Here is a 27,875-nt window from a genome sequence, read left to right on the forward strand (position 1 = left end):
GTTGTTTACCCATATCTTCAGAAAAAAATCACTTCTACTGTCGTGGTAAACAACCTGATTCAGACGTTATAATGGTCTGGCCCTCTAGCAACTTCAGCGCGAAATTATAGCTAATTTGCCTACAAACGTCAGGTGGTCATAATAATCTGGCCACTCAGTGTAGATTTGCCTGCCAGGATAGCCCTCAAGTAACTGATTTTCAGAGTTTAATAAATTTGATCTACTTAAAACTGACAAAAGTTGATTTCTCCCCACCAATCTGAAGATAACTGTGGTTGAACAGAAGGCAGTTAGGGAGAATTAAGTCGGAGCTGTCAGCATGAAGCAAAGCTGCCCTGTTTGTGTGATAGAGTAATAGATAACATGAGCATTTCTTATCCAGCCTGGAAACTCATTGCAACCAGAACAGTGATTCAGGTACAAGTTTATGTTATTAACTGGCATCAGGTAAGCTTTTTAAGATCCAAAGGATGTTTTTCATCAAACTTCAGTTACAATCTATGATGTTCTTTTAATAGATTTTCTTAAAGAAAAATTAAGCCCTTTTATTTTGAAATGGTGCTTTAACCTCTGCTCTATTCCTGTTGTGTTTGATTTTATAAACTAGAACTAGTTTATTATAAGAAGCCTTTATCTCCAACGCAAACTTGTGTTTATCTACTCGTTAATTTAGGGTGTATTGGGAAATGCTTGGCCCTGGAGGGCAGGCAAAACTGGGTTTGAATTCTGGCGCTACTACTTTTTATTAGTTTGGTGACTCTAGGAAGTTTTCTTATTATTTCCAATTCAGTTTATTTATTGAGTTGCCTACCATAGGCATTTCTCATACATTTTACCATTGAGTCTCCAAAATCTTACTGAGGATTAGGTATTAAGCTACATATTTTTAAAGTTTTAAATGTTTCAGCGTTTTAAAAAACTGAAAAACATAAAGAACACCAAAAATAGGCTAAAGATTAATAAAATGAGTACACAGCCAGCTTATGAAATAAAACATGAACAGTGCTGTTGAAGCCTCCCGTGTGCATTTCAGTTAGGCATTAAGGGCATGTGACAGAAAATCCAAAGAACATCTTTTCACATGTGGAGTCATCTGACCTTGTGGACGGCCTCCTCTCTGAATTGTCTGTTTATCTCGGCCTGTTTTTTCCATTGAGGTATAGATGCTTCTTCTAGTTATTTAGAACAGTTCTTTATGTATTTTACGGATTACTCTTTTGTCAGCTTATATTAGTTGTTGCTAACTTTTCTTAGATTTAATTATCTTTTTATTTTTTAAATTATTTTGTTTTTGATGAGCAGAAGTTTTAAGTTTTAATGTAGTCCAATTTCTTTTATGCTCAGTGCATTTTCTGTTTTGTTCTGTTTAGGAAATCATTCTTTACCCTGAGGTTGTTAAGATACTCTATTTTCTTCTAAAAGCTTAAACCATCTTTTATACTTAGGTCTTTAATTTGTTTGGAGCTGACTTTTGTGTATGGTAGCAATAGGGACCCTACTTTATTTTATTTTATGCTCCTGTTGGGATTACCAGCTTCCCTAGCACCACTTAATGAGTAGTCTGTCAGTGCCAGGCAGAGGCCGCCTTCGTGACCAGCCCCCAGTAAAACATCTCTGGTGAGCTTCGCTGGTGGACAGCTCCTTGCGGGAGGAATGGAGCACATCCTGTGAGACTCCACTGGGAGGGGACTCTTGGGAGCTGGCACCTGCTTTTCTGCACACTTTGCCCCATGCACCCAACCCTTTGCTGATCCTGGTCTGTGTCGTTTGCTGGGATAAATCACACCAGGAGTAACATGTGCTGGGTCCTATGAGTCAAACCAGGGGGTGGTCTTGGAGACCGCAGCACACTATTCTTTCCCTGAGGATATCAAAATAGTCCTGAGATGTAGATATTAGCAATATTCCTAACTACTCTGAAATGTTAGTTTCTTCATTGAACCATCTAAGTGCCCTTCCCTTTCAGGTGTTTTATATACTGCCTGGCACACACACTTTATCACTTAATGAATGGTAATTAATAACCATAAGAAAGGAATAGGTAAAGTACAATAGTCACTTGTAGGAAAGTTACATATTCAGGCAAGCATATTTTATGTTTTTGCAAATCATGAAATATATTTACCCATATCTACTTAAGATTGGCAATCATGACTTTTTTAAAAATCATATTGGACTATTTATAGTTCCTTTAATATCCTTAGTTAGGACTTTTTGATCTTCCTAATCTTACTTGAATTTAAAACCCCAGGGTTATTTAATATACTTCACATTCCTGCCTTTGTGTCATGCTATGGACCGAATATTTGTGTTCCCCCAAAATTCCAGTGTTGAAATCATTAACCCCCATGTGATGGTATCAGAAGGTGGGGTTAGATCATAGGGATGAGCCCTCATGATTGGGATTAGTGCCCTTATGAAAAGGACCCCAGAGAGCTCTCACCTCTCTGTCGGTCCAGGGAGGACACAGCGAGGAGTCAAACCTCTGCACCCTGAAAGAGAGCCTCATCAGAACCCCTCCCTGCTGGCACCTGATCTCAGACTTGCAGCCTCCAGAGCTGAGAGACATCAATTTCTGTTGTTTATAAGCCACCCAGCCTGTGACACTGGGTCATAGCAGCCCAAACTGATGGACACGTGTCACTGTCTGATTTCTGACGCAGCAGGCCAGCTCTTCAGCCAGCTGCCTTTACTCATGTAATATTTCTTTAGGTAGTAGTTCATCGTTAGATAAATGATTTTATTAAAATTCAAGGCTTGTCTGCAGTTATTTAAAATATTTTTCCTAAAGTATTATGGTCATTTTTACATATTTCTCTATTCGTGTGTTTATAAGAACGTCTCTATTTTGTCACATTTTAAATACTGTCACTTTGACCATAGGTAGGAGGTAAGCACACGTACAGTGATTGGCAGTGTTACTAGAAATTTTAAGTTGCAGCATAGTTAACTGAACCCACTCACACAATTCCAACAGGTGTCCTATTTGGGCATTTAGTGTCTCTTGTCCCATAGAAATTCACATGCCCAACCTGCTTTTCCATAGTGATTTTTTTCTGGTGGCTTGTGTGAACAGATCAATAGTGTCCAACCAATTTCTTCCCTTGATGAAGGGAAGCAATAGTCATGCCCATTTCAAAAACTCTGAATTGAGCTTAGAATAACCTTAAATTGCACCCCAGTGAATGGAGTCCCTTTATCACTTGTAATGACTGCCCCCTCTCGTGCTCACATGTGATTCTCCGCAGCTCTCCATAAACAAGTTCGTCTCAGTTCACTTATTCTATAGAAAAGCATCAAAGGAGGATTCGTTTTTTAGCCCATTTTTTTAAAAGGCTGGTATAAAACCATTCTGAGTGTCCCTGGTGGCATTGATGAGGCAGAACAGCTCTTCTGATGATTTACCTCGTCTGGTGGCCTGCGCCCTCCGTTATAAGTACTATCCAGCTAGTTGGCCTGAAGTTACAGTCATATTTTTTCTTAATTGGTTCCCATTCTATTGCTGTATCAGACAGTTCTGGTTTGGGAATGGGAATGTTACCCAGTGCAGTGCCGGCTCCTTAGAGCTGCTGAGCACACTCCTTACCAGGCGTGGTGAACAGTTGTGGATCTGTGTAGCCTTTTCTCCTTTGGCCAGATGAGAAAAGATCGCATATCACTTAGGAAAGTGTTTGGCTGCAACTGACAGGCCACCCACGCATTGGCAGCTTAAACAAATAGGGGTCCTGAAGCCTTTTCTCCTTTGGCCAGATGAGAAAAGATTGCATATCACTTGGAAAGTGTTTGGCTGCAACTGACAGGCTACCCACGCATTGGCAGCTTAAACAAATAGGGGTCCTGATCTCTCCTCCCAGCAGTGCCCTCGGGGCCCCGGGGTCTTCCTGACTGTAAGCATCATCATTCTTAGCACACTGGCTCTCATCTTCCTGTTTGTTGCCCTGTGGTCTCAGGATGGCTGTGTTGACCACATGGGCCCCCTTTTATCAGGAAAGCAAACACTTCCCTAAGATTGTGTCCTATATACACACCTTCACCCCCACCCCACCACCAACTGGACTTCTTCTGGGGTTCATCAGTCAGATCCAGGTTACATGACCATTCCTGGACTCCAGGGAGTCTTGGGAAAAAGGGAAGAGCAATGTGCTTTTGGCTTGGACCAATCATAGTTCTCTAGCTGGGCATGGCACATGGCTGCCCCAAACAAAATCTGGTTTCTAGTGGCAAGGAAGAAGGGAGAATGGACATTGGCTATCTGGTTGGCCGTGCTAGCCACAGATACATATCCTCAATCTCTCTCATGCACCACACCACACCCACAGAGAGATAAATTACCACCAGAATCCAAAATGAAAACATCACCTCTTTGCCAAACTCACTTATATTGCTTTCCCTTGCTCTTCGAGGGGAAAGACAGCTAAATACTTAAAAATGAGTACAAAGTTGAAAGAGGTCTGCCCCTGCCCACCTCCCATGGTCTGATCTTGTATTATACGTCTTTATGCCCTCCGTGAAACAGCTGCTGTCATGTTCAACATCTCACACTTCATACTCTTCTGTTCTGCCACAGGGCCTGGCACCTGCCATTCACTCTGCTGAGAATTCTCTCCCCACTAATCCCCCTCCTTCCCCAGTATCATCATGACCTCTCAGGAAGCTTTCCTGACCACAGATATGTATTCTCAGTCTCTCTCTCTCTCTCTCTCTCTCTCTCTTTTTCTTTCTCTCCCCTCCCTCCCTCTCCACCCTGCCTCTCTCACTACACCACACCCTGGCTCAAAACCCCTGACATACGAAGGAGAGAATTTCAAGTGCTCCTTCATAACACTAATAATACATTATAATTTTACATTTCTTTGTGAACCCTTTTTATTGTCCTCATGAAAGTTATATTCATGGTTTGTATTCTTTCATAATGTATTTGTCTTAATGTATTTGCAGGTTTAGACAAAAAGTAGCTTAAATAAAGCGGAGCTTATTTTTCTTTCATGGTAACAAGGCTCCTCCATCTTTAAGAGAAGAAGGAAGGTTGGGAGGCAATACCAGTGACATCTGACCCCTTTTCAAGATAGCAGAAGTTTCCTGGGACTTCCCTGAGCCAATTTCTGCTAGTGTCACTGTTAGCTAGAAAGGAGTCTGGGGAACCGTGTGTGTAGCATTTCCAGCCTCTGTACTGGAGGTGGGAAAGGGAGGAAATGGGAGTGGGGCTGGCCCACCAGTAGGGCTCTGTCCCACCACTGTTCCTCCAGCGTGTACTGAACAAGTACTTTGGTCTCAGTAGACAATACCAAAAAGGAGGAAAAGCTCACCTGCTTTGATTATTTGTTCATTCATTCATTCCTTCTCTGGTTTGAGCCAGGCTCTCTGCTAGTCACTCTACACATACACACACTTGCCTATTCTCATGGCAGTCCTGGCAATTTAGACATTATACTTATTTGGGGATAAGAAACAGAATCTCAGGGAGAGGAAATGACTTGCCTAAGGTTGTGTAGCTATGTAAGGGGCAGAACCAGGACTCGGACTCAAACCCCCTCCCTCTGTAGCCCTCCTGCCTTCCCTAATGCGTCACGGCCTCCCGCATTGGACGTGTTTCTGCCAGGGACAGTAATTTTAGCCTGCCAGAATTTAGCTTCTCCCTTAAACATGTTGGCAAAAACAGTTTGCTAATAATATTGCAACTGTATTTGGGCTCTAATAAGGTGACATTCGTTTTATGAGCAGGGTTATAATTTTTAGTCCACGGCCCTGTATGTAGGCTACTTAATAAGCATTTACCCAGCAGTTAGGCCATACTCTAAGCACTCTAAATAATTTGCATAATCTCTTTCTGTTTAAGTAGGTAGAATATTTTGCCAGGAGCTTTTGCCATTTATTATTCCTGACAATCCCAGCATTCATTCTTATTTGAGAATAAATGAAACAGGGATCATCTATATTCAGTTATACATTTATACAGCAGCTTACAGTTATACATTTGCGAAAATATTCAGAGAGATTTTATTTCTCTACCATGGTTGTTGTTGTTTTTTAAAAAATAGTATGTGTGGCTTTTTTGTGATTATAAAAGTAATAGATGCTTAATTGAAAAAAAAATTGAGAAGAAGAATGAGAAAAATCATTCAGTTCTGTACCACCCAGAGGTAATAACTAGTGACATTTTGGGCATATTTCCTTTCTAATCTTTAAAAAAATTTTTTTTTCGGCATAGCTGAGTTCATAAATTATTTGCAGTTCTGTGTGCTGCAATTCTTCATGTAACATAAACAAGCCTCCTTGTTATTACAAGGATCGTTGTGAATGGCTGCATGGCGTCCCTTCATTAAAAACACACCACCCTTCCAATTGTGAAATGCTCACTAAAAGAGAACAATGACATCGCACCTGAAGTGAAAATATTTCCAGTGTTATTTTATAGACTTTAAGATAGAAACATTTTTTTTTCCTTTGGAAACATATCTTGGTGGATATGCTTCAGCATCAGCCTCTTAATATTAAGACGACTTTGTAAATGTTTTGTGTGCTTGCGTACCACGCTATCTATCCTCCCCTCTCTGCCAAGCTCTCCTTTACCCCAGCATTGCTTTTTCTCTTTCTAAATGGCCATCCTCTTTCTCACTTTATGGTTCCCCATGATTGATTCCTGATTCCCTGGCTCATCTTCTATGTCTTGATTCCTCCTGGCCAGGAATTTGAGTGACATTGACTTAATGACACCTCAGCCATGGGTGTAGCCAGTTAGACACATGGAACCCGAGATGTACTTGAACCTCCAAACACAGCCTCCAATCTGTGACCATCACAAGACTTTCCCTGATAGCAGCTGAAGTTTGATTCACATGGCTGCCTTCCCTTCCCTGCCTGCTTCCCTGCACGAGCACAACTTTGAGTTGCACATTCCTTTATTCCTGCCTTTAACTCCACATCTGGCTCTCCATAGAAAATTAATTGATGGAAGGGTGCCATTTCATATTCATGCCTTAAAGAACAACCCACCACCCCCCAAAAACAGAACATGCCATCTGTTATTGATGGACATTTAGAATATCTCATGGATGTTATGGTGTGAACCTTGAATTGCTAACATTTCTAAGGGAAGAATAATCCAAATTCTGATTATCATATCAGGTCCTCTACGTGCATCAAACAAATTATTATTGACAAGCACCATTCTTATTGTCATGATAACTTTTCCTTGGTAGAACAAGATGCTAGTGATTTTTATTTTAAAAAATAACCAGATCCTTTAGTCTTGCAAGTATGTGTCATGTCCCCTGACGCTGAGAGGGTGAATACCAGGAAGACAGAAAATTAATCCTTTAATAAGTATGTGTCATGTCCCCTGACGCTGAGAGGGTGAATACCAGGAAGACAGAAAATTACTCATGTGTTCCCTCCATCTGGCCCCTTTTGTTCCATATCTGGCCACCACCCTAGAGACCTCAAGCCCCTTCCTTGCCCTCCAGTGTCTCTTTTCTTCTCACAGCTTAGGAGGCCCCTCTGGCCTCTACAGCCTCACGCAAATATAGAATTCTTCGGTAAGTCAAGGGTAAGCCCTTAGACCATCTGCTAACTTTTCATTCTTTAAAAATAGTGTGGTCAATATAAACATTGCAGCCAGAGATTATTTGAATCCTCAGTCCTGAACATGCCGATCGCTACTTAAAACCCTTCAGGGACTGCTCTCAGGATTCAGACACGTTCCCATGCTGGGCCACAGGCTCTCCTGGATCTGGCCGGCCTGCCGAGGCCTTTCACTCCGGCCTCTAACCATACTGGCTGCTTTTCAGTTCCTCGGGGTTGTGTCCCTTTCACATACTGTTCTCACACATACTGTTCCTCTTGCTAAAAGCTGTTCCCTCCAGCTCCTCTCCCTTCTCTTCCCTGTCCTCCTGCTCCCCTCCAAATGTTTATCTTACTCGCAAGACTTGGCTCACATGTGGACAGCAAAGTGATTTTTTAAAATTACAAAAATTATTGTGTAATCATTTATATAGGTTATGGAATTGCTATTTTATACTAAGCAAAAATAGTATGATGATTTCAAGTTTTGCTTTTTTGATTTAGTTCTTAATTTTTGTCAGCATTATATATGCAAGCAGATAGTGAGTCACATAGTTATACACAGAATGTGGAGAAGCAACAGTTTACAGCTCCTCACCTGCCCTTTGCTCACTTCCCGTTGGCCACCACCTTCAACGATTTTAGCTAATTTTGTTGATCATCACCTACATAGTTCTAAATAGTGTGCTCATGTTGCTACTTCTGAATCTGCTTATTATTTATTGCGTTTGCATCTTTGTTAAAGCTTAATTTGGATTATATAGGTATTAATATTTATAATAGTTTATATATACTTTATTTTAAGCATTGTTCACAACTGAGCTCTGTAATATGTCATGATTATTTTTCCTGGAAATTTTATTTGCCTTTTGAAAATAAAAGGTCTCACTTTTTATTTATTTATTTTTAATATATTTTATTGATTTTTTTACAGAGAGGAAGGGAGAGGGATAGAGAGTTAGAAACATCGATGAGAGAGAAACATTGACCAGCTGCCTCCTGCACACCCCCTACTGGGGATGTGCCCGCAGCCAAGGTACATGCCCTTGACCGGAATCGAACCTGGGACCCTTCAATCCGCAGGCCGACGCTCTATCCACTGAGCCAAACCGGTTAGGGCAAAAGGTCTCACTTTTTAAAATGTACTAATTCCAAAGGCATAAGTGCATAAATTTCCTGTCAATAAATTTAAAAATATTAGGCATTCTATCAGTGTCAGCTTCTTGAAGAAATTTCTCGTAAGGCCCTGACTGGTTACTCTCTAAGCCTGCTAACACCATCACCTGGGGACTTCATCCCCATCCTAGGGACTGATTTCCCCTCTATCTCATGTTGGAGCCCAATTCCCTTCCTTTTCAGATGCATCTCATCCTCCGGTGGCTTCGGGGGAAGAATTTACATTTGAGAATATCGTCATTTGACCCTGACATTAAATTGATAGCTTGGTAATTTGGGTTTAGAATGTTAGGTAAGGAGTAATTTCTCTCTCGAAATTTTGTAAGGTTTGCTTCCTTGCTTTTGCTTGTTAAGTAGGGTTTTAAGATGCTCAGTTTCATTCTGATTCTTGATCCTTTTATAAGACTGGAAGCCTGCAGTATCTTATGTTTTTATCCAGGGTTCTGAAATAACACTGATGAACCATGGTGTGAATCTGCTTAATCCACTTAATAAAGTCATGGCCATCAAATGTTTTTGAATTATTTCATTGGTGATTCTCCCTTGTGAGTTTTTCTGTATTTTCTGGTATTCATATTCTCCAGATATTGGGCTCCTATACTGGTCCTCAAATATTATCTCCTTTTTTCCATTTCCTTGCTTATCCTACTTTCTGAGATATTTCCACAAGTTTGTCTTTAAGCTTCTACTGGATTTTCATTTCTTCTACCATAGTTTTAATTTCCAAGAACTTTTTTTTGGTCATTAATCTTTTTAAAAGTAGCATCCTGTAATTGTTTGATGCAGTATCTTTTTTCTCTGAGAATATTAATGATAGTTTCCCCCCTTCTCCCCCAATAGTCTCTGTCTTCTCTGGTTTTGATTATTTTGGCGTGGCTTTCGTATTGGACTTTCCTCAGGCATTTAATGATCCTCGGTTAGCTGCTCCAGCTTGAGTGCAGTGAAGAAAGAATGCAGCACCGCAAAGCTGATTGGATGCTGCGTGGGGGTCTTGCACCATAGTGGTGAGGCTCCCCTGCTCCCCAGTGTCTTCAGCTCATTTTGGTTCTCAGATGCCCCAGAGGAGACTCTTCCTGCCTGTGGCTGGAGGGCTCTGCCTGGCTGCTCTCATTGGGGGCGCTCTAGGATCCAAACAGAAGAACAAGGCGGTGTTCACAAAAAGGGGGTAAAACCTTTCATCTTAATCCTCCTGTCTTCTCTATGGTACCTCACCCCTAACTCTACCTGATGGGTCTCTCAGAATCCCCTGTTTACTTGTTACAAAAACCGAAACCGCCTTCTGCCAGAGTGAGGAGGACAGTGGTCCAGCTTTGTGGAATTTCATGCCATCTCTCTGTTTTAGGTCTCTTTTACCCCCATTTCCAAGGTTACCTGTCACCACAAATTCCTGGGCCTTTAGGGCATCTGTGATACAAAGCAGATATTTAAAAATTCATTTTCTTCACTTTTTTAAAATTGAGGTTTAATATAAAATAAAATGCAAGTAATCTGAAGTGAAGAGCTTGATGTAAATCCACCCTTAACCACCACTCGGATCAAGATACACCAGAGGGCTCCCCTCTGCCTCTTCTGCGTCAGTAACCTTCATGCGCTGTCAGTTGGGTTTGCCTGTTCTTTAATTTCATAAAAATGAGTCTTACAGTAGGTACTCTTCAGGCTTCTTTTCCTGTGCATACTGTCTGACAGTCATCCATGTTATTACATGCAGCAGCAATAACCTCTACACCCTTTTGGTTTGGGACTAGGAGGCAGGCTGGAATGTCTAATCCTGAATTGGAAGTCAGGTCGTGTTCCCCAGTCAGTGGTGTATGTTGACCCTACCCATCACCTAGGTTCCCTCTGGGCCTCCTTTCTTTGCAGAGAATGCGACAGGCAGGGCAGGGATGGCAATGAGGAGTCCCAGACACCTTTTCTGCTCACAGTGGTGACGACTGTGTTGGCAGCCGAGATGACAGGCACTCTCAGTGCCCAGGATGTTCTTCATTATTGTTACATCCATCTAATGATTATGTCACAACTTATCTACTCATTCCACTAGTGATGGATTTCTGGGTCATTTCTATGTTGGGACTATGAATAAAGTTGCTGTGACATTCATATCATGTATTTTAGCCGAGCTGCACACTCATTTCTTTAGTTACGGACCTGGGAGTGGGATTGCTGGGTTGTTGGGAAGATGTAGGTTTAACTTTGGGAAATACTTCCAAAGAGTTTTCAAAAGTGGTTGTACCAAGCCAGTCGCTTATTGACTTTCTCACTGCTAGCTGAATATTTAACTTTCTAGGTTGGCTAAGCCCATTCCCACTTGCCCGTCTGTTTCCTGGTTTTCATATTTCTGTGGTTTTCTCCTTTCCCGTTATCTTGTCCTTGAGAGTTCACTATCTTTGTAGTAAGATTTATGGAAGGAACAGAGCTAAGAGTTTTCAATACACCATTTTTAATTGGAAGCCTCTATTATGACTTTAAGGTGGCTTTTAGCTCTGTCTCACCAAACATTCTTACCCTGTGTTTTCTCTGAGTCACTTCTGCTTAATGGTTTTATAAAAACAAGATTTTATTGCTCTCAGCCTTTCACAGCTATCCATTGTTTTCTACATTCTGTATTGTCAACAAAATGACAAGACAATTCTGATCTAAGTCAGAATTGATACAGAACGCAGACTGAAGGTATAGTTTGTGGAATTCTTTCCCTTAATTTTCTTTCCCCAAGTTTGCAAAACCCTCAGTATACTATGACATGTAGGATTTTCAAGCTGATCAAATGATGTTCAGGTCTAGGCATATGTGACTATCCCAACACTTAACCTTGTTATATCCCAAGTGTGTGTCCCAGGTGTCCCCTCACACCTGGGACCTCTACATCCTTTTGGTTTGGGACTAGGAGGCAGGCTAGAACGTCTAGAGTCTTGAATTGGAAGTCAGGTCGTGTTCCCCAAAGAGTCAGTGGTGTGTGTTGACCCTACCCATCACCTAGGTTCCCCCTGGGCCTCCTTCCTTTGCAGAGAAGGCGACAGGCTTGGCAGGGATGGCAATGAGGAGTCCCAGACACCTTTCCTGCTCACAGTGGTGACGACTATGTTGGCAGCCGAGATGACAGGCACACTCAGTGCCCAGGATACTCTCCACAACCCATCTGTTTACCATTCGGGCCCTTCCCTGGAGAGCTGACTCTTTGTCCTCTATTTAATCCCTCTTTGTCTATCTTTCCTGCATCACAGAACCAGCAAGATCAGTGCACTTCATTCCATGTGGGTTTTACTCATTAGAATAATACTGCCATGAGGAAGGGCCCCGGTCACCTGGTCAGCCAACCAGGTAGCATGTTGTAATACAATAACAGGCTTGTCAGGATGCAGTAGTGCAGGTGCTTAGCACATGGTAAGGACTCCATGACTGACAGCTGCCAGCACATTTATTCTTCCTATGTAGTGGGCTTCTGAGTAACTCAGGAGGGTTATTTGCTTCATTTGGTCAAACTCCAGCGGTGACCTTGGGTCACATCACTCTTTCTTTGGGATCTCAAAAATATAATCAACCTGCAAACTCTTCATTTTTATCTCCCCTGCTTCTTCATGTATTAGAGATATATTATCCTAAAGCCACGAATATTGTATGTTTTACTTCTATTGATGTAACAAATAATGTTTCTAAGTATGGATAACCACAAGATTATACCTTTACTGACCCTCTAATCAGATGCATTTAATATACATATTGCTTTACATTATATTTCTCTCCAGTATATTAAATTACCTTATGATCATTGTGACCTACGGGTATAAATAATGGTTAGGTTCCTATGCATTTTTGAAAGGATAATAGGTTACAAAATTGGGCAGCAGTAATAAATCTCAAATTTTTGCTGGGCAAACAAACGCTGCAGCTGGGGAGAGAAGCTTGATGGTACCTCTTAGGTGGTTGAATCAGGGCATTCGTCTGTGTGGTGGAGTAACTAGTTGTGAGTGAGCCTGAGATCTAACAACCAGTTAAACTGTTTCTGTGACAAACCCTGGTTGCATTCCTAGCAGCCCATTTATGAATAAACTCTTGCACACAATAATCTGTAAAATAAACACCACTCTGAGAGGTTAAAAAAATTTATAATTGTAGTGTTTCTTTTCTTTTAATACTTCTAGATGCTCTAAGGGGATAATTTACAAAGCAACAAACCTTTTCAAGTTAATAAATCCATATTACAATGTTCTTAAGTGCAGAATTATGATGAATGTAGAAATTCTAAAGCCTTATATTTATTTGAGGACTTGACATTACTCTGTCAGAATGGAATGCTTTAAAAAATGGCTTTGATATCCAGAATTTCCCCTGCAATTTCAGTGACCCCTGAAACCTGTGGCAGACAATTTGGTCAAATAATTTTGCTGCTTTGTATTCCCTATTACCACTAGCTGGAATGCCTGTCTGAATAATTAAGTTGGCTGCATTTCAACAAGTTTAGAACTCCCCTATATTCGGCACACAATTGGTTATACTTACTGCACCTTGTAAACCCAGGGTCAGGTTGAAAGCCTGTGAAGGTCACTTAGCTCTGGTTCACTGACCAGAGCTGTGAGGGCATCTCTGGCATAAGCCTTGTGTACATTTGGCTGCGTTTCAACAAGTTTAGAACTTCCCTATATTTGGCACACAATTGGTTATACTTACTGTACCTTGTAAACCCAGGGTCAGGTTGCTGTTTATGGTCACTTAGCTCTGGTTCACTGACCGGAGCTGTGAGGGCATCTCTGGCATAAGCCTTGTGTACACACTCTAAGCTTCATGGGGAAGGACAGTGTCCTTGTTCGTCACACTCTCCTGGCACCTCGCCCATACACATGACATTGTCACCAGATGAGGACTGAGCCCAGAGCGGGTCTGCCTAGGGCCGGTGGTAGTGTGTGGGTTCTTGACTTCATGTAGGAAAGGTGTCACAATACGAGTCCAGGTGAATTTGAGAGCACATTTATTAGAGCTCGGGACAGTGGAATAAAGTACAGACTTCGGGCAGAAGTAACAGGAGGGAGCCTAGGCAGTGCTCTGCTTTGGCTTCCTAGAAACACTATAGGAGAGAAGTGAGCCAACGTGGGCTGCTGTCAGCTCACTGGGAAGTCAGAGACCCCACTGTGACCCCACTGACCAGCCAGTTCCCAGGCTGTCCTCCTCCATGGCTTTGTGTAGCTTGGCTCTGAGGCCTCACTCCCGGGATGCGCTGCTGCTGCCTGTCCCCTGGTTGCATGTCTCATGGAAACCCTTAGAGTTACAGTGGTTCTCAACCTTCCTAATGCCGCGACCCTTTAATACAGTTCCTCATGTTGTGGTGACCCCCAACCATAAAATTATTTCGTTGCTACTTCATAACTGTAATTTTGCTACTGTTATGAATCGTAATGTAAATATCTGATATGCAGGATGTATTTAGGCGACCCCTGTGAAAGGGTCATTCGACCCCCAAAGGGGTCGCGACCCACAGGTTGAGAACCTCTGGGGAGAAGGAAAGTTGAAAAGTTCATGCCCGAGAACAGGCATGGGTGTGTTTTAGAGCGAGCCTGTGCTGGCATCATTTGTCTTGAGGGGGGCAAGAATCTTAGGGGAGGGTGTCAGCAGAATATTCATCAGCTTTGCAGGTGTGTTTTAAAATGCTAATGCATCAAAATGACTTCACATTGACTTCCTGCAGGAAAGATTTCACAATACGAGTTTTGTGATTTAGGGGAGTTTTGGATTATTCTCTGGTCTGTTTTACTGTTTTACTTTTATCTTAGGTCTGTCTGGCTCTAATCGGGGTTTTTTATTTGTTTCTCTGACTTCATCCATCCTTTGGGTTGGCCTGCACAAATGGCACTAATCGAGTCTCTGTTATCTATCTCTCCAACCAGTGTGATTTAAGCTGCTTATTCTCTGGTCAGGAAGGAGAGGTATAAACCTCTCAAGTGTCCTTCATTGGGGAAGATAAGGTCTTATGATTCACTAGCTGGCTGTTAGTTGGTTAAATTGTTTGGCCTTGTTTACTTATCTTGTCTCAGTTAGTTTCCCCTTTCTGCTACCTGAGGAATTTTCCTAGCTTCTTACTATCCTGCCTCAGCATCATTGGTGGTTTTTTTTTTCCTATTAGTTGAAAATAGATATAGCAAATTCACTATGACTGCTCAATGCCTGGAGAAACTGAGGCAGCACACAGTTAAGAACGAAATGGTGTCATGGTGACAGGACTGCTGACACAGTGAAATAATGTGTGAAATGCTAACCTTGGTGCCCTGGCAGAGAGAAACACTTACTAGTGATAGTGAGGGGCATGCTTATAATTAACTAGAGGCCCGGTGCACTTCGGGGGACGGGGGTCCCTCAGCCAGGCCTGCGCCCTCTCGAAGCTGATGAGGAGTAAATGCACAGCCCTCTTTGTGCTCGTGCAAAATGGCAGGGGCACTTCCACTGGCACACAAGCCATTCTGTTTCCGGAGCAGTCAGGAAACATGCATGTTTTGCATTGGGTTAGGTTTTCTGACGGTGTCTTCTGCATAATATGCCAAACACCCTCTCTCCATTGCACCACCAGAGGGATGAGGTGAGGATAGCTGGGAGCACATATAGGAAGGAGAGATTAAGTATATGTAACTTTGAATTGTGGTTGAGAGAGGTGAGCCGTGTGACAGGCTGGTGTCGCTGAAATAGCTCGTGCTGGTGGCTGTGGGGGAACGGATTGAGGGGCCAGTCAGAGGTTAGTGCAGTCCTGCAGGCAGTAAGCTATACCGGGGGAGAAGAAACGTGGGCCTGCAGTTCTGCGATGCCATAGAGGTGGGTAAAGGGGAGTTGAAGAGGATCAGCTCTCCTGGGGAAAGGCTCAAATTCTGTAGACAGCTCTAGGGGTTAAGATTTCAACATATGAATTGAGGCGGGGGGTGGGGTGGGGAGGGGTTCAGTCCAAAACAGGCAGATGCTACTACCCATGTAGTTTGCAATAAGCCACAAGTTGTACCTTTAATTGCCTAAAGATGGGCCACAGCTAAGTTAGGGAAAGAGACTTTAAAAGACAAGAGGAGTGGTGGTGGTGGTGGTGGTGGTGTGTGTGTGGAGAAGCTGCTGAACCTTCTGCTTTTGTCCGAAGGTCTGGAGTGAGGAAGAAGGGTCCTGAGGCTGCCCAGCTGATAGCCCACTATGAAACCAGGGAAGGAGGAATAGACATGGGTGTTCTGTGTGTATTCTAATGTCTTCATGTTGATTTCTGCACTTAGCCGATCCCAAATTAGACCAAATCCACACACACCTACCGAGCATCGTCATTGCACCAAGAAAATCCTGCTGGAGACTGACTGCTCTGCCTGGTGATGGGTTGGGGGGCGGTGGTGAAGCCAGGTCCCTGTGATATCCTGGCAGAAGGAAGCCCTGCGAGCTGGGGCAGGCCCAGAAGGCTGTGCGATGTGAAAGGATCTGACAAAGTACAGCAGCAATTTTTAGGACAGGCAATTCTAACGCATCTCGGACTGTTATCCGCCTCCCCTTCACCACCTCAGCTGGAGAAATCATTGGGTTTGCAAGTAACTGCTCAGAGTGAGCTTACTCGTGGGCCATATTGATTTTGTTGTTCTTTAAGCTGCTAAATGTATTGACCCTGGAAGTCCACTCTCCATCCCCCTGAATGAGCAGCTCATTACACACCCTGACTGTGTCTCTCTTACTGAGGCTGTCCCACTATTTATTTAATTTAAATTTTCCCGACAGTGGTTGAATGTATCCGCATCAATTCTCGTTAGAGCTCTTGTGCCTACAGGGACTAGGAAACAGAGAACTCTTATTTTCTTTAAGCAACATTCTTCCTTGTCCAGTTGCTACAGAGAACATTGACCTTGTTTAAAAAAGAAGAAAAACTTCTTACTAAAACAGTAAATAGAGTCACAATACTTGAAATCTATGCGCAGTATCTGTTGTTTAGACAACCTCCATAGGAAAGAGAAAATATTTTGAAGGTCGTGCAGTGGGTGGTTTTCAACAGCAGTTTGCTGGTGGGAATTTGCCCTCACTGAGTATTGCGGCAGGGCGGGGATGGTTAAGAGGAAAGGAAACCCATGGGTTTGCTGTTCATTTCTTGTTCCATCTTTTCTGTAACCACATTGCATTCTCCACTACCCCCAAAGGGGAAAACAAAATGTGTATTATCAGATTTTTGTGAGTGGCAGGGGAGCACTGCATCTCTGTGGTTTTGCCTGCCCCTCTGGTGGTTGAGATAGGCTTTACATGAGGCAGAGTGGCTATTTTCCCTTCAGAAGATGGAGCCCTGAGCTGGGGGAAATGATGGTAGCCTCGACACCCATGTTCCTGGGAATGAAGTTGCCACCTGGGTTCTCAATAAACAATAAAATCCTAAGGAAAGCTACATGGCCAAGAGTTCATCTCATCCTTCCAAGGGTTTCCCCATTGCTTCTGGAATACGATGGCAGTATTTCCTGAAGAGCCATCCCAGGTTCACTCTGGTGTCTTCTTTTAATCTATGCCCCCAAGAATTTAAATGAACTCTATAAATGAGCCAGGCAGTGGGATTTTATTCCAGCAACAGCATATAATTTTGTTTAATCATGTTGAGCTGCAACCTGTATGAAATCAGAAACGCATGTTACTATCAAAGGTATGGAAGAAAAGAGGTTCCTTAGTTGAAACACCAGTCCCTGGGAAAGAGGGCTGAGCGCACGGAAGCAACACCTCATTGAGAAAAGCTAGCTGGCGACTGAGGCCAGCTACACCCGGTCTGATTTCAGGTGCAGTTAGAACACTCAGAGAAGCTGACCTTCCTGTGTTTAAGGGCAAAGGATTCCTTCTCCGAGGGAACAGAGCCTGGTCCTGCACGGCTCGATCATTCTCCCTGAGGTGCCATCCCCTGAGGAGGAGGACGATGCCACATGCCAAACCAAGACCAAATCCCCTGAAGCCATGGGCTGTGCAAAGGCATCCAGGCTCTTGTCTGGGCTTGGCTGGGATTATATAAGGTCATCCAGTTTTGTTCAGTTCTAACACTGTCTGATAACAACATATGCGCGTGTGTGCGTACAGTGTGATGTGTGTGTGTGATTAACATTCATGTAGTTAGTTATATGTCTTTAATTTTTAAGGTAAAATCCAATTCTGTATATGGGTAGGCAGTTGGTAAATCAGTTTGCTCCCCCCGGACCTTCCCCCCACCTCCCACCTGCCAGAGGCCAGTGTTCCAGAGACAACTACCAGGTTCTTGGTGTATCTTTCCCAGATACGTTTATAAGTATATTTGCATATTTTTTCCTTACATTTTATTTTCATAATATTGTTTATTTACATTTTTGATAGAGACCAACTTTCAAAAGTTACAAAAGAATATAAATGTAGAAAATGTTTCCTTCTAACCCAGTGTCTCTCCCTAGAAGCAGCACATAGAACCAGTTTTTTAAGGCATCCTATCAAAGATAGTGTGTGCACATATTATGTGTAGTTCTCCTTTTTTTTTTTCACATGAAAGGTGGGTCGTAAACTATGCACAATGTACAACCAGACTTCGTTTTTATTGAGAAGTTGCACAATAAATTTTTTTTTTAAACAAATTGAAGGGAAGACCCTCCACCAGCAAAAAGATTATCACTCGCTTTATTGCGGTACTAGCTTTATTGCAATGGTCTGGACCAAACCTTCAGCATCTCTGAGGTATGCCTATATTGATCTTGCTTTCTTCCCTTAGTGTAGATAGTATTCCTCATTCTTTTTTTGTGGCTACATAGCATTTCATTGATTGGCTAGACCATAATTTATTTACCCAGGCTTCTATCCGTGTTCACTTAGGTTATCTATTATGATATGCTTCAACACTGGGCTGGGGTGAAGCAAGTGAGGTGTCCAGGGAACATAAATAAGTTAAGGAGGCACCCACTCTCAGGGTCGTGCAAATGCCAGGCCAGCGCTTGCACAAACCTGAGAGTGAGGTTCTTAAATTTTCCACTTACTCCCCTTATCATACTCCTAGCCCTGCTCTGCTCTTACAAATTGGCTGCAATAAAAATTGTTATTTGTACTTTTCCCCCACACATTATTGTTGGGAAAAATTCCAGATGTTAAAACATGGGGATCAAGGTGTATGTGGGTTTTTAAATTTGAATAAAGGAAACCTTTTACACTCCAGTCAACACTATAAAAGACTGCCTGTTTCCCCATACCCTGACCAACAAATTGTATTAGCGACACTTTTAGATTGTTGCCAGTGGATGGGTAACACATCAAGAAATACGTGGCCAAGCTAACTGTTTAATAGTCTTGCACCTCAATGTAGAAACTCGTGGAATTGCCTGCAGTGCCCTCTCTCTTCCCCATAGTGGTCACTCTGCATCTGCTCTTGGCTCTGACCAGGAGGTGGTGTATGTATCCGTTTCCCTTCATCGCTGAGGACACCAACTTTGGAGTCAGGCTGGGTTAACCCAGGTGGAACTTGAATCTAGATTTCACAAATAAAAATCCAGGAACACAAATACTGTATACTAATATTAAAATGTCCAGTTATATGGAATTTCAAATGGACATCTTATATTTTATCTGGCAGCCCTACCTGGGTTAAAATCCAGTGAGCATCTTACAAACTCTGTGACCTTGAATGAGGGCGTCACCCGTGCCTTAGTTTCCGCATTTGTGTTATTAATTCTGCATCGGTTCTTATAGGAGTGGGTGAGGCCATCTGTGTGAGGTGCTTCGCTCAGTGCTGAAACACAGTCGGCAGTCTACAATGTGCGCTTTTTGGTACTCTGGCTGCAACTCTGCACTGCCCCGCCTCCCGGTGCCAGAGCCTCTTTCTGACCTCGGCTTCACCCTGCTGTTTCTTTGCCTCTGAAGGCTTGCTTCCTTTTCAGCAGGCCCTAAGTCCCCCTAAGCCTTTTATGTTGGCGGGAGTGTTGCTTTCTCTGGGAAGGCTCTCTCAATTGTGTGGGTCACCCCCACCCTGTGCTTTCACAGGGCCTGATGCTCCTGTCACATACCTTCACATCTTGTGCAATACAACATGGTCATTGCCTTTTCCATGTTTGGTTCCCCTTCTAGACGTTGAGCTCCATGGGAACAAAGATAACTCCCTTCCTTCTACTGGTATGGCCAAGACCTAGCACACAGTAGGACAGCAGGTGTGCTGAATAAATGCCTAGCTGAAGACAAATAATTTCTGTTCTTCTAGCCCTATGATAACTGAGGTGTTGTAGATTTTGCTTCTGGCTTTGAAAGAGCAGTGACTATTTGGAGTTTAATTTTGAAACTTCTATTAATTTTTCATTACGTTTTATATTTAAAATCCTGTATGAGACCGAAGAGTTTGGGAGCATAGCCCCAGGTGCCAGAGTTCTGATTATAAAATGGAATCTTAAAGTAAAAAGAGGCAGTCATTCTAACTAAGACCTTTTCATGCACCTGACCCCCAGCAGCTCTAAACAGAAATGAACTGGTCGTTCCTTCCCCTGAGGGGACTTGCCAGTTCCAAAGGCGAATCTGCTTATAACTGTCCTGGAACTTTGTCCCGGGACGTTGCATGTCTCTTGTCAGCGTCAGCCTTGAGCAATGTCTTCCATGCACATGTAGCACTTCCATGTACCAAGTGCTAGTAGTATTCTGTTAAATTGAGTATCCCATCATCATGCATGTACACATCTTATAATAGCACCAAGGTTGGCTTTAAAGAACATAAACACTAGAGAGATGATCACTTTTGGGGGGAAATAAATTATGGACGACCTTGGCCCACAGTGACAAGTGCAGACAATGACGGCATTTACATATTTTCTCCTCTGTGTTTTCTTACACATATTTACATGGTCTTTTTTCTTTCCTTTCCTAGTATCACTACCCTGTTCTAGTTTTTATTATGCTGAAAACCATAAAATTGCCTCTCTACCAGCCCCTCTGCCTTTGGCCAAAGAATCTTTATGAGGACAGAGTCCTTTTAACATGAACCCTTCTCAGAACACATCAAGGCTCCCACATCTCCACTGCCTCCCTCTCCTGTGAGCAGACATTACTCTCAGAAGGACACCTCACCTTTAACCTGGGCAAGGGTCAACGCTGCTGGGCCACGGTCCAGTCCGAGAACAGCCAGGCCATGGCATGGTGTGTCTGCAGTGGCCAGAAACCCAAACAAGCCTTCCTAAAAAGCTGTAGCTTCTTGTGTGGTGGACCTTGAATGAGCTGATCCAGAAATGCATATGGAAGTTCAGGGGACCCTGCAAAAGGAAGAACAGAGTTGGAGGACTCACACTTTCTAATTTTAAACCTATTAGAAAGCTACAGTAATCAAAACACTGTAGTACTGGCATAAGGATAGACATAGATCAATGGAGTAGAAATGAGAGCCCACAAATAAACTCCCATATTTAAGGTCAGTTGATTTCTGGCCAGGTTGCCAAGACAGTTCAGTGGGGAAAGACAGTCCCTGTAACAAACGGTGCTGGACAACTGGATATCCACATGCAGAGGATGGCTCTGCGTCTTTCTTTTCTTTTTACTAACTTACCTTATTAGGAAGAAATATAAAACATTTCAGTGACATATGGAAATTCTCAACTCTTAGGCAGGGTAGCTAAAAGTAGATGAACACAAAAGTTGGCAGAATTTCTGAATGGATCGATCTGATTACGATGGCAACCTAACCAAATCTTTCAGAAATGGATGCCGATCAACAGGCGAAAGCAAAGAATAATGACAGAGGATATCTGTATCACACCACGAACAAGTGTGACTATGTGGGAATATGAGGAGCTGCATATTCAACAATTGGAGAACGCTCACAGGAGACGTCTACCAGTTCCCGTTTCACCTCTGCCTATGTTATGACCATCTAGGATCTAGATGAATTCCTTCATTTCTGCTTTATGGTCTTTCTTAGCTGTAATTGCTTCATAAAGACTTTCTGCTTTCCTTTAAACTCATGATGGAAATGAACTGTTGGGTGTAATTTTCATCCACTATGGCAAGCTTTTCCAGGTGAGTTTTCATCATCCCCTGGGCAGCTGGGCAGCTCTTACCACCGTTTTTCTTGTGCTGACTTTGCACAATACTAAGCATATTCGTCGGTACTAACATGGCGCGGGAAGCATGGCCTTCCCCCACTTGGCTTTTCTCAGTAACGCTGCATAACATTTGAAACAGACGGGTGCATCTGTCATGTACTTGACAAATTACCTGGCTCCCCAGTTTGAAGGGAAGACTTTGTGTATCTTCGGCTCATAGCTCGCTCCCAGGAACTAAAGCAGACCCTTATGCATAGTCTGCACTCAGTACATATTTGTTGAATAAATTAGCATAGAGGGGCTCAAAAAACAGATGTGGATTTGAATTGGTCATTTTAGAACCCATTTATTAAAGTTTTAATGCATTATTATATCAAGTGTGGAAGCCAGGAATCTGAGGGAGTCAGGTACCCACACACTTTTCAATTCTCAAGCTAAATCTGAGTGGGGAACATCTGGCCCGTGGGCCATTTAGGCTGAGATATCATTTGGTCTGTTCCTGCCAAGGCATTAGGGGCGAGTTAATTAAATGTTTGACCAAATATAGAGGCTAATTTTTCAGTTGATAATTGTGTATGGCCCACGAATGATGTTATAAATTTGCAAATGGCCTTCGGCAGAAAAAAGCTTCCCCACCCGAGTTAAATAATCATCTCCAAACTGAATCTTGTGCCAGGGGGGATACACTTAATATTAAGACATTGAGCACTTGAGCTTTTACACACCACTAATGGAATATAAAATACCTCTTTCTCTGTGTGGGGAGCATTTAGCAAGGCACATATGAAAGGAATCAAGCCATTCAGATTCTAAGAATTTTTCCTATAAAGGTGCTCACACAGTCTGCAAGGCCATGTGTATAGTATGAGAAACTTCAGTTTGGGACTCCCGCAGCTGCACATCACGAACCGCTGAGACGGGGCGGGACAGTTTCAACTACTCATACTTATTTTTCATCTAAAGAAAAGATAGAAACCAAGTTTCACTAACATTTAATAGTACAGTGACTCCACCATCCTTCAGTCGGCACGTTGGGTCAGATGCCACTTAGTCATTGAAATCCAAGGCATCCTGAGGGAAGGACAGTTCAACCCAGGGGGCAGTGGTTTCCAACTCACTTGCTGATTTGCTTTTAGCATAGGCTTACTTTTGCAGTTTCTCTCTGCCCGGTTGAATGCATTTCTAGATTCTTCCCTCTTATTTCATGTGAATAAATGCCAAAACAACCTCAGCCATTTCAGAATGTGACCCTCACTCTTGCAGGGATGCCCTGGCGGAAGGAGCAGACGAAGGACCTGCAGCGGGTGCTCAGGAACGTGGACAGCGACATCCCGCTGGTCCTAGTCAGCGGCAACCACGACGTGGGCAACATCCCCACGCCCGAGACCATCGCGGAGTTCCAGGAGACTTGGGGAGACGACTATTTCAGCTTCTGGGTCGGGGGCGTCCTGTTCCTCGTCCTCAACTCCCAGTTACTGTACGACGCCTCCAGGTGCCCTGCCCTGAAGCAGGCCCAGGACCAGTGGCTGGACCAGCAGCTGAGCGTGGCGGGGCAGCAGAAGTGCCAGCGCGCCATCGTCTTCCAGCACATCCCCCTCTTCCTCCAAAGCATCGACGAGGAGGATGACTACTTCAACCTCACCAAGCCCATGCGGAAGGAGATGGCAGACAAGTTCATCAAAGCAGGTAGCAGCGGGTCCCCAGTGTCTGGGTGGAAGAGTGGTCCGAGGGGGAGGTTTCCAGATCCTTCTGCCCCTCCACAGCCTGGCGAAGGGGTTCTGATTCAGCTCTGTCACTCACTGGCCGTGAGGCCTGGGACAAGGTGCCTCCATTTCCTCATCTGTAAAGTAGGAACAGCAAGAGTAGCTCTCATAGGCTGGTTGTGAGGTTAAATGAGAAGAGGCTGAAAGCATTAGAATAGCCCCTTAGGCAGGGTACTAACGTTGTGGTAGCTGCTCACAGCTGAGGGTGGGGGTCCTGCAGGTAGGGGGCACTGGGGCAGGGTCTGAGTGTGACTACATGTGTTCCTGGAAAGGGAAGATGCCAGGGCACCTTTTCTCTGAGGAGCAGGAACTTGCCCACGGGCAGATGATCTTTAAGAGCCAAGCTTCCCACTCCCTCAGGTATAACCTGGGAAGTCCTGGGTGGGCTGCAGTGGGCAGGCCCTAGGCCTCATTGGCTCTCCTTTGGAGAGGACCACGTCTCCTCCAGAACCAGGAGAGAGAAATGTACATTAAACGTAAGTAGTACATTTACAGTGGTCATGCATTTGACATGTGTGTGCACACTCATAGAGCATGAGAGGCTCCCTTTGTGGCTCTGGTTTCTGGTGGCACTCTGTGCAGCACTAGCTCACACACCTCACTTCTGCCCCTGGGAGCACCTGCAGTATTCCTCTTGTGAACAGCGGTGTGATCTTAGCTGACCCCTGAGGTTTCAGAGACCTGGCAGGATTCCAGTTTTGACAACTGTTGTATCTCTTGTTTTGGTCCTAATGCCTCTGTTTAGATCTTTCCAGAGTGCACTTTTTCAGACTTTTCTAAAATGTAAATGTGTCGGTTAGGGGGTAAGGAGAGGGAGGTGGCCTAACCAAGTAGCAATCATTCATTAGAATTTTTAAAAAACCCTGACACTCTTCTTTTCATCTTTGATCATTAAATGAGTTCGCATTCACTTGTGAAAAGTACAATAGGCCCTTCTGTATTTTTGAGGCATTTTATAAAAAGCTTGCATAATTGGAGGCATTTTCCAACTGTTCCATGGAGATGAAGTTAGAAAACTATTAAGGTCTTTGAAATTTTGTGCCGTGCTTGAGTTGGTGTAGAAAACCGTTTTGATGACAAGGAAATAAAGTGTCAAGATGGCATCAGCAACACCATGGAGACTGTTTTTTAACAAAAAATAATGTCAGAGAGAACATTTTATGCCACTCAAATGATTCCTTTCATATCAAATGTTAAATGATGCAAATGCCATCCACGTGGTTGCTCTTTGTTCTCTGCTGTTGTCAACCACAGTCTTGAGTGGCATGTGCTTTGGGGTTTCCCATCGTAGGATGGAGCACATGCGGCCACTAGCACCCCAGATAGTAAGACCTGTGGATTTTATAGAGAGAGCCCACTGCTCTAACAGGGCATCCTCGGGGGAGCCTGCTGCCCACCTCCAGGATGGCATCAGATCTGGGCTGTGCCGGCCACCTCCGGTCAGGCCTGCAGCCCTGCTCGCCAGGGAGGATTCGTTGGCACACCAGGGCTGGCCTGTCGTGGGGACAGACTCCACTTGCCCTTGCTCCCAGAAGCTAACATCTCCCACCGAATGCCAATGAAATGATTCGTGTAAGACTGAAGCCCTCCCCTCAGCCCTAGCAGCAGTCTCTTCCCGAAGGCTATTATTATCCGGAGGTTGCTTGCTAAGCAGGGGACAGGGCAGGGTGCGGGTTTCTTACTCCACTCAGTGCATCTGGCTCCAGAACCTGACGGACTGTGCCCAGCAGGGCCTCCTTGCCCAGGGAGACTCTGATATGTCATGTGCCTTTTGTTCTGCTTCCTGATATCAACATCCTGTCCACTCTTCTAGGCCACCATGTCTCTCATCCGGGTCGTGGCAACAGCTCTGACCTGGTACCCGGGCCCATTCTTCCCCATTGCAGTCCATCTCTGCCTGGTGCCAGAGGCCTCCTCTTCATCTCTGCCTCTTCCACTTCACCTGGCCAACACCTGCTTTACTCTGACACCTTCAGGATGAGGTTCCCCCAGCCCCCCCTTCTCAGCTTTCCTGAATCCCCCACTGGACTCTCATCTCTCGAACAGAGACACTGTTGTAGTCACCTGCATGCAGGAGGCCTGGCTCAGGGCTCACATAATAAATTCCTCATCAGTATTTGTAGGACCAACGAAGGGCTGAAACTAACACTCCTTCCCTCCCTGACCGACTGACCATAGCCCATGTCCTTGTTTGGCACCGCTGTAGGCCGGTGCAGAGCAGACCAAGTCCTGGTTTCTCAGAGCTCCAGGCCCAGCCTTCCCGGAGGGTGTTCGCCTGTTAGTGCCCATCACAGGGCCTCCAAGCCTTTGGTCTTGTGCATCCTGCTCTGATCCACATGCTGGCTCTCCAGGCTCACAGCAGTTCTTTCTCACTTCACAGCTGGCCTCCCAGTATTCCTGCTGATGGGGAAAATGAGACATTTTGGGGGGGTTAGCAATCTGAATCTAGTCACTGCCCCTTTAATTATCTGGTCCTGCAAGACCTGTTTACCCAAAATACCACTCCCATTTTAGAGAGGCCATAACCCATCCCCAGATGGAGTTATCAGTGCTGGCGCCAGGCCAGGCCTTGAGATGTGGCCCCACTGCCCCCATCCCAGCACATGGGGCTTTTTGCAAAGCCTGTGAAAGGTCCGGAAGTATGGCCCATATTTGGGGGACAAAGAAACCAAAGGGGTATAAAGGGAAAGCTTCCTCCATATTGGGGGGCTCAGGATTTGGAGAGAAACAGACTCCCCTGAGTCACCGTACCGATACATGTGAAATGTCGGGAAATAAATGGGTTTTTCCTGTGCCTCCGGTACTCCTGCGTATTTTTTCGGTCGCCTGGTAAATTCTGTATCACTGCCAGGCACCACTTACACCTGTGAGAAGGCGTCCTCGTGGCTACTGCCCCAGGATCTCCCCTAGACCTGCTCACGGGGAAAACCAGAGAGATGGGTGCTCTAACTGCAGTCCCCCCGTCAATTTTAGTGGCTTAACTAAGCCAGGCCCTTTGCTTAAGGGCCTTTCAAACACAGAACAAACCACGGGCAGCATGGAGAAGAGAGGGGGTCAGATGTGGACGCAGCTCTGGCAGGCCGAGTGACCTGCTTGGTGGGGAAGCTCAGGTAGGTGGGCTCTCCTGGGCATGTCTGCTCTGTGACTCAGTGATGCAGGGGATGGCTCGGTCGCAGCAACGACTTTTGAACTCATTTTGGGAAGCCAGAAGTTCTAGTGACATTTTGTAAAATCAATTAACTTGAAGACCATGATGAAATTGGGGGTGGTGATGGTATTTAATACTGCCTCGGCTTTCCCCCACAGCAGTATTATTCCCTACTCCTGCTGCAGTCTCATTTATCTCCTGCATTAAAATGCCACTACTTAAAAAATATGTCAAAAGCTCATCAGAATATCCAGGTTAGCTTTTAATTATGGTAATTGTGTTGTTATAAAATATCCTTTTAGAGAGCACATCCCTCCTCAAACCACTCTGGAGGTAAAACCCAGCTTCCTCCCAGCAAGCTTAATGAATAATTCTGAATCATTGTGTGGGATGAATAAATGATTTAATAACGAGCATCAACAATCATCTCACATTGTTGAGTTAATCTCTAAATGGATGAGGTAAATGAGGAGGAGGGGTGTTACTACACAACGGGCCACCTTGTGTGGAGGGATGCTGCCTCTGAATCCAAGCCTGCGGGCTTCCCGGCTCAGGTTTCCCTAGAAACGGATGCATTCTCTTTCTCTTTCTGAAGCTCAATAAAAACCTTCTTTGTCTGATAAAAAACGTTGTCAATAGCCAGTACAAATAAAGAGTTATCAGGGCGGGACAGATGCACAGCTGTGAAGCGGCTCCGCTATTTTCTGTCTTCTTTTTGCTCTGCCTAAGGATAATCAATTTCATCACATCCAGAGGATGTCGAAATTGGCTTTCCCCATAATTCACCTGATACCTAGTTGGAGTTGCAAAGATAGATAGTAGATAATGAAATCTTGGTTGAACCTGGCCACCGTCTCCATCCTTCGTGCCTTTTTTAGCAGAAGGTTAATGTGTGAACCAGCTAATACGGATTCCAATTTAAAAATTCAATCTTAAAAAATAAAAGTCTAACTCTTTAACTATTTGCTCAATGTCTCGATACCTTTGCTTTTTTCCACTTTCAGCATAGAGATCAGAACTGTGTAGTAGAGAGCCGAGAGTGAATTTGACAATTATGAAAAAATCTCAATAAGTTGATCTTTCCTGCAAAATTTGATCAGTAATTTCACAAAATTATGGTTTCATCTCTAGTATTTATGTTTAAAACAAAAAAAACTAGAGAGCTTTTAGCCCAATGTTATCGTATTAGAATTCACTTTATGGGAAAAATAAAACATCAAATTGTACTCTAACATCTTAACT

At 43.9% G+C, this 27,875-nt stretch overlaps 1 protein-coding gene across 2 annotated transcripts in view; it reads left to right on the plus strand.

Annotated features, from left to right (window-relative positions):
• The window catches only part of CPPED1 (calcineurin-like phosphoesterase domain containing 1), a 109,117-nt gene that overhangs the window by 50,260 nt on the left and 30,982 nt on the right, over nt 1–27,875 (plus strand). The window contains exon 3 of one of the 2 annotated variants that reach the window (XM_005860346.2): nt 22,986–23,408. The exons of the other annotated variant lie outside the window; for it this stretch is intronic. Coding sequence (XP_005860408.1) covers nt 22,986–23,408 — 423 coding nt within the window. The remainder of the gene's footprint in view (nt 1–22,985; nt 23,409–27,875) is intronic. 2 annotated transcript variants of the gene reach the window in all.

This window comes from Myotis brandtii, unplaced genomic scaffold, assembly GCF_000412655.1.
Source record: "Myotis brandtii unplaced genomic scaffold, ASM41265v1 scaffold1335, whole genome shotgun sequence".
Classification (NCBI taxonomy): Eukaryota; Metazoa; Chordata; class Mammalia; order Chiroptera; family Vespertilionidae; genus Myotis; species Myotis brandtii.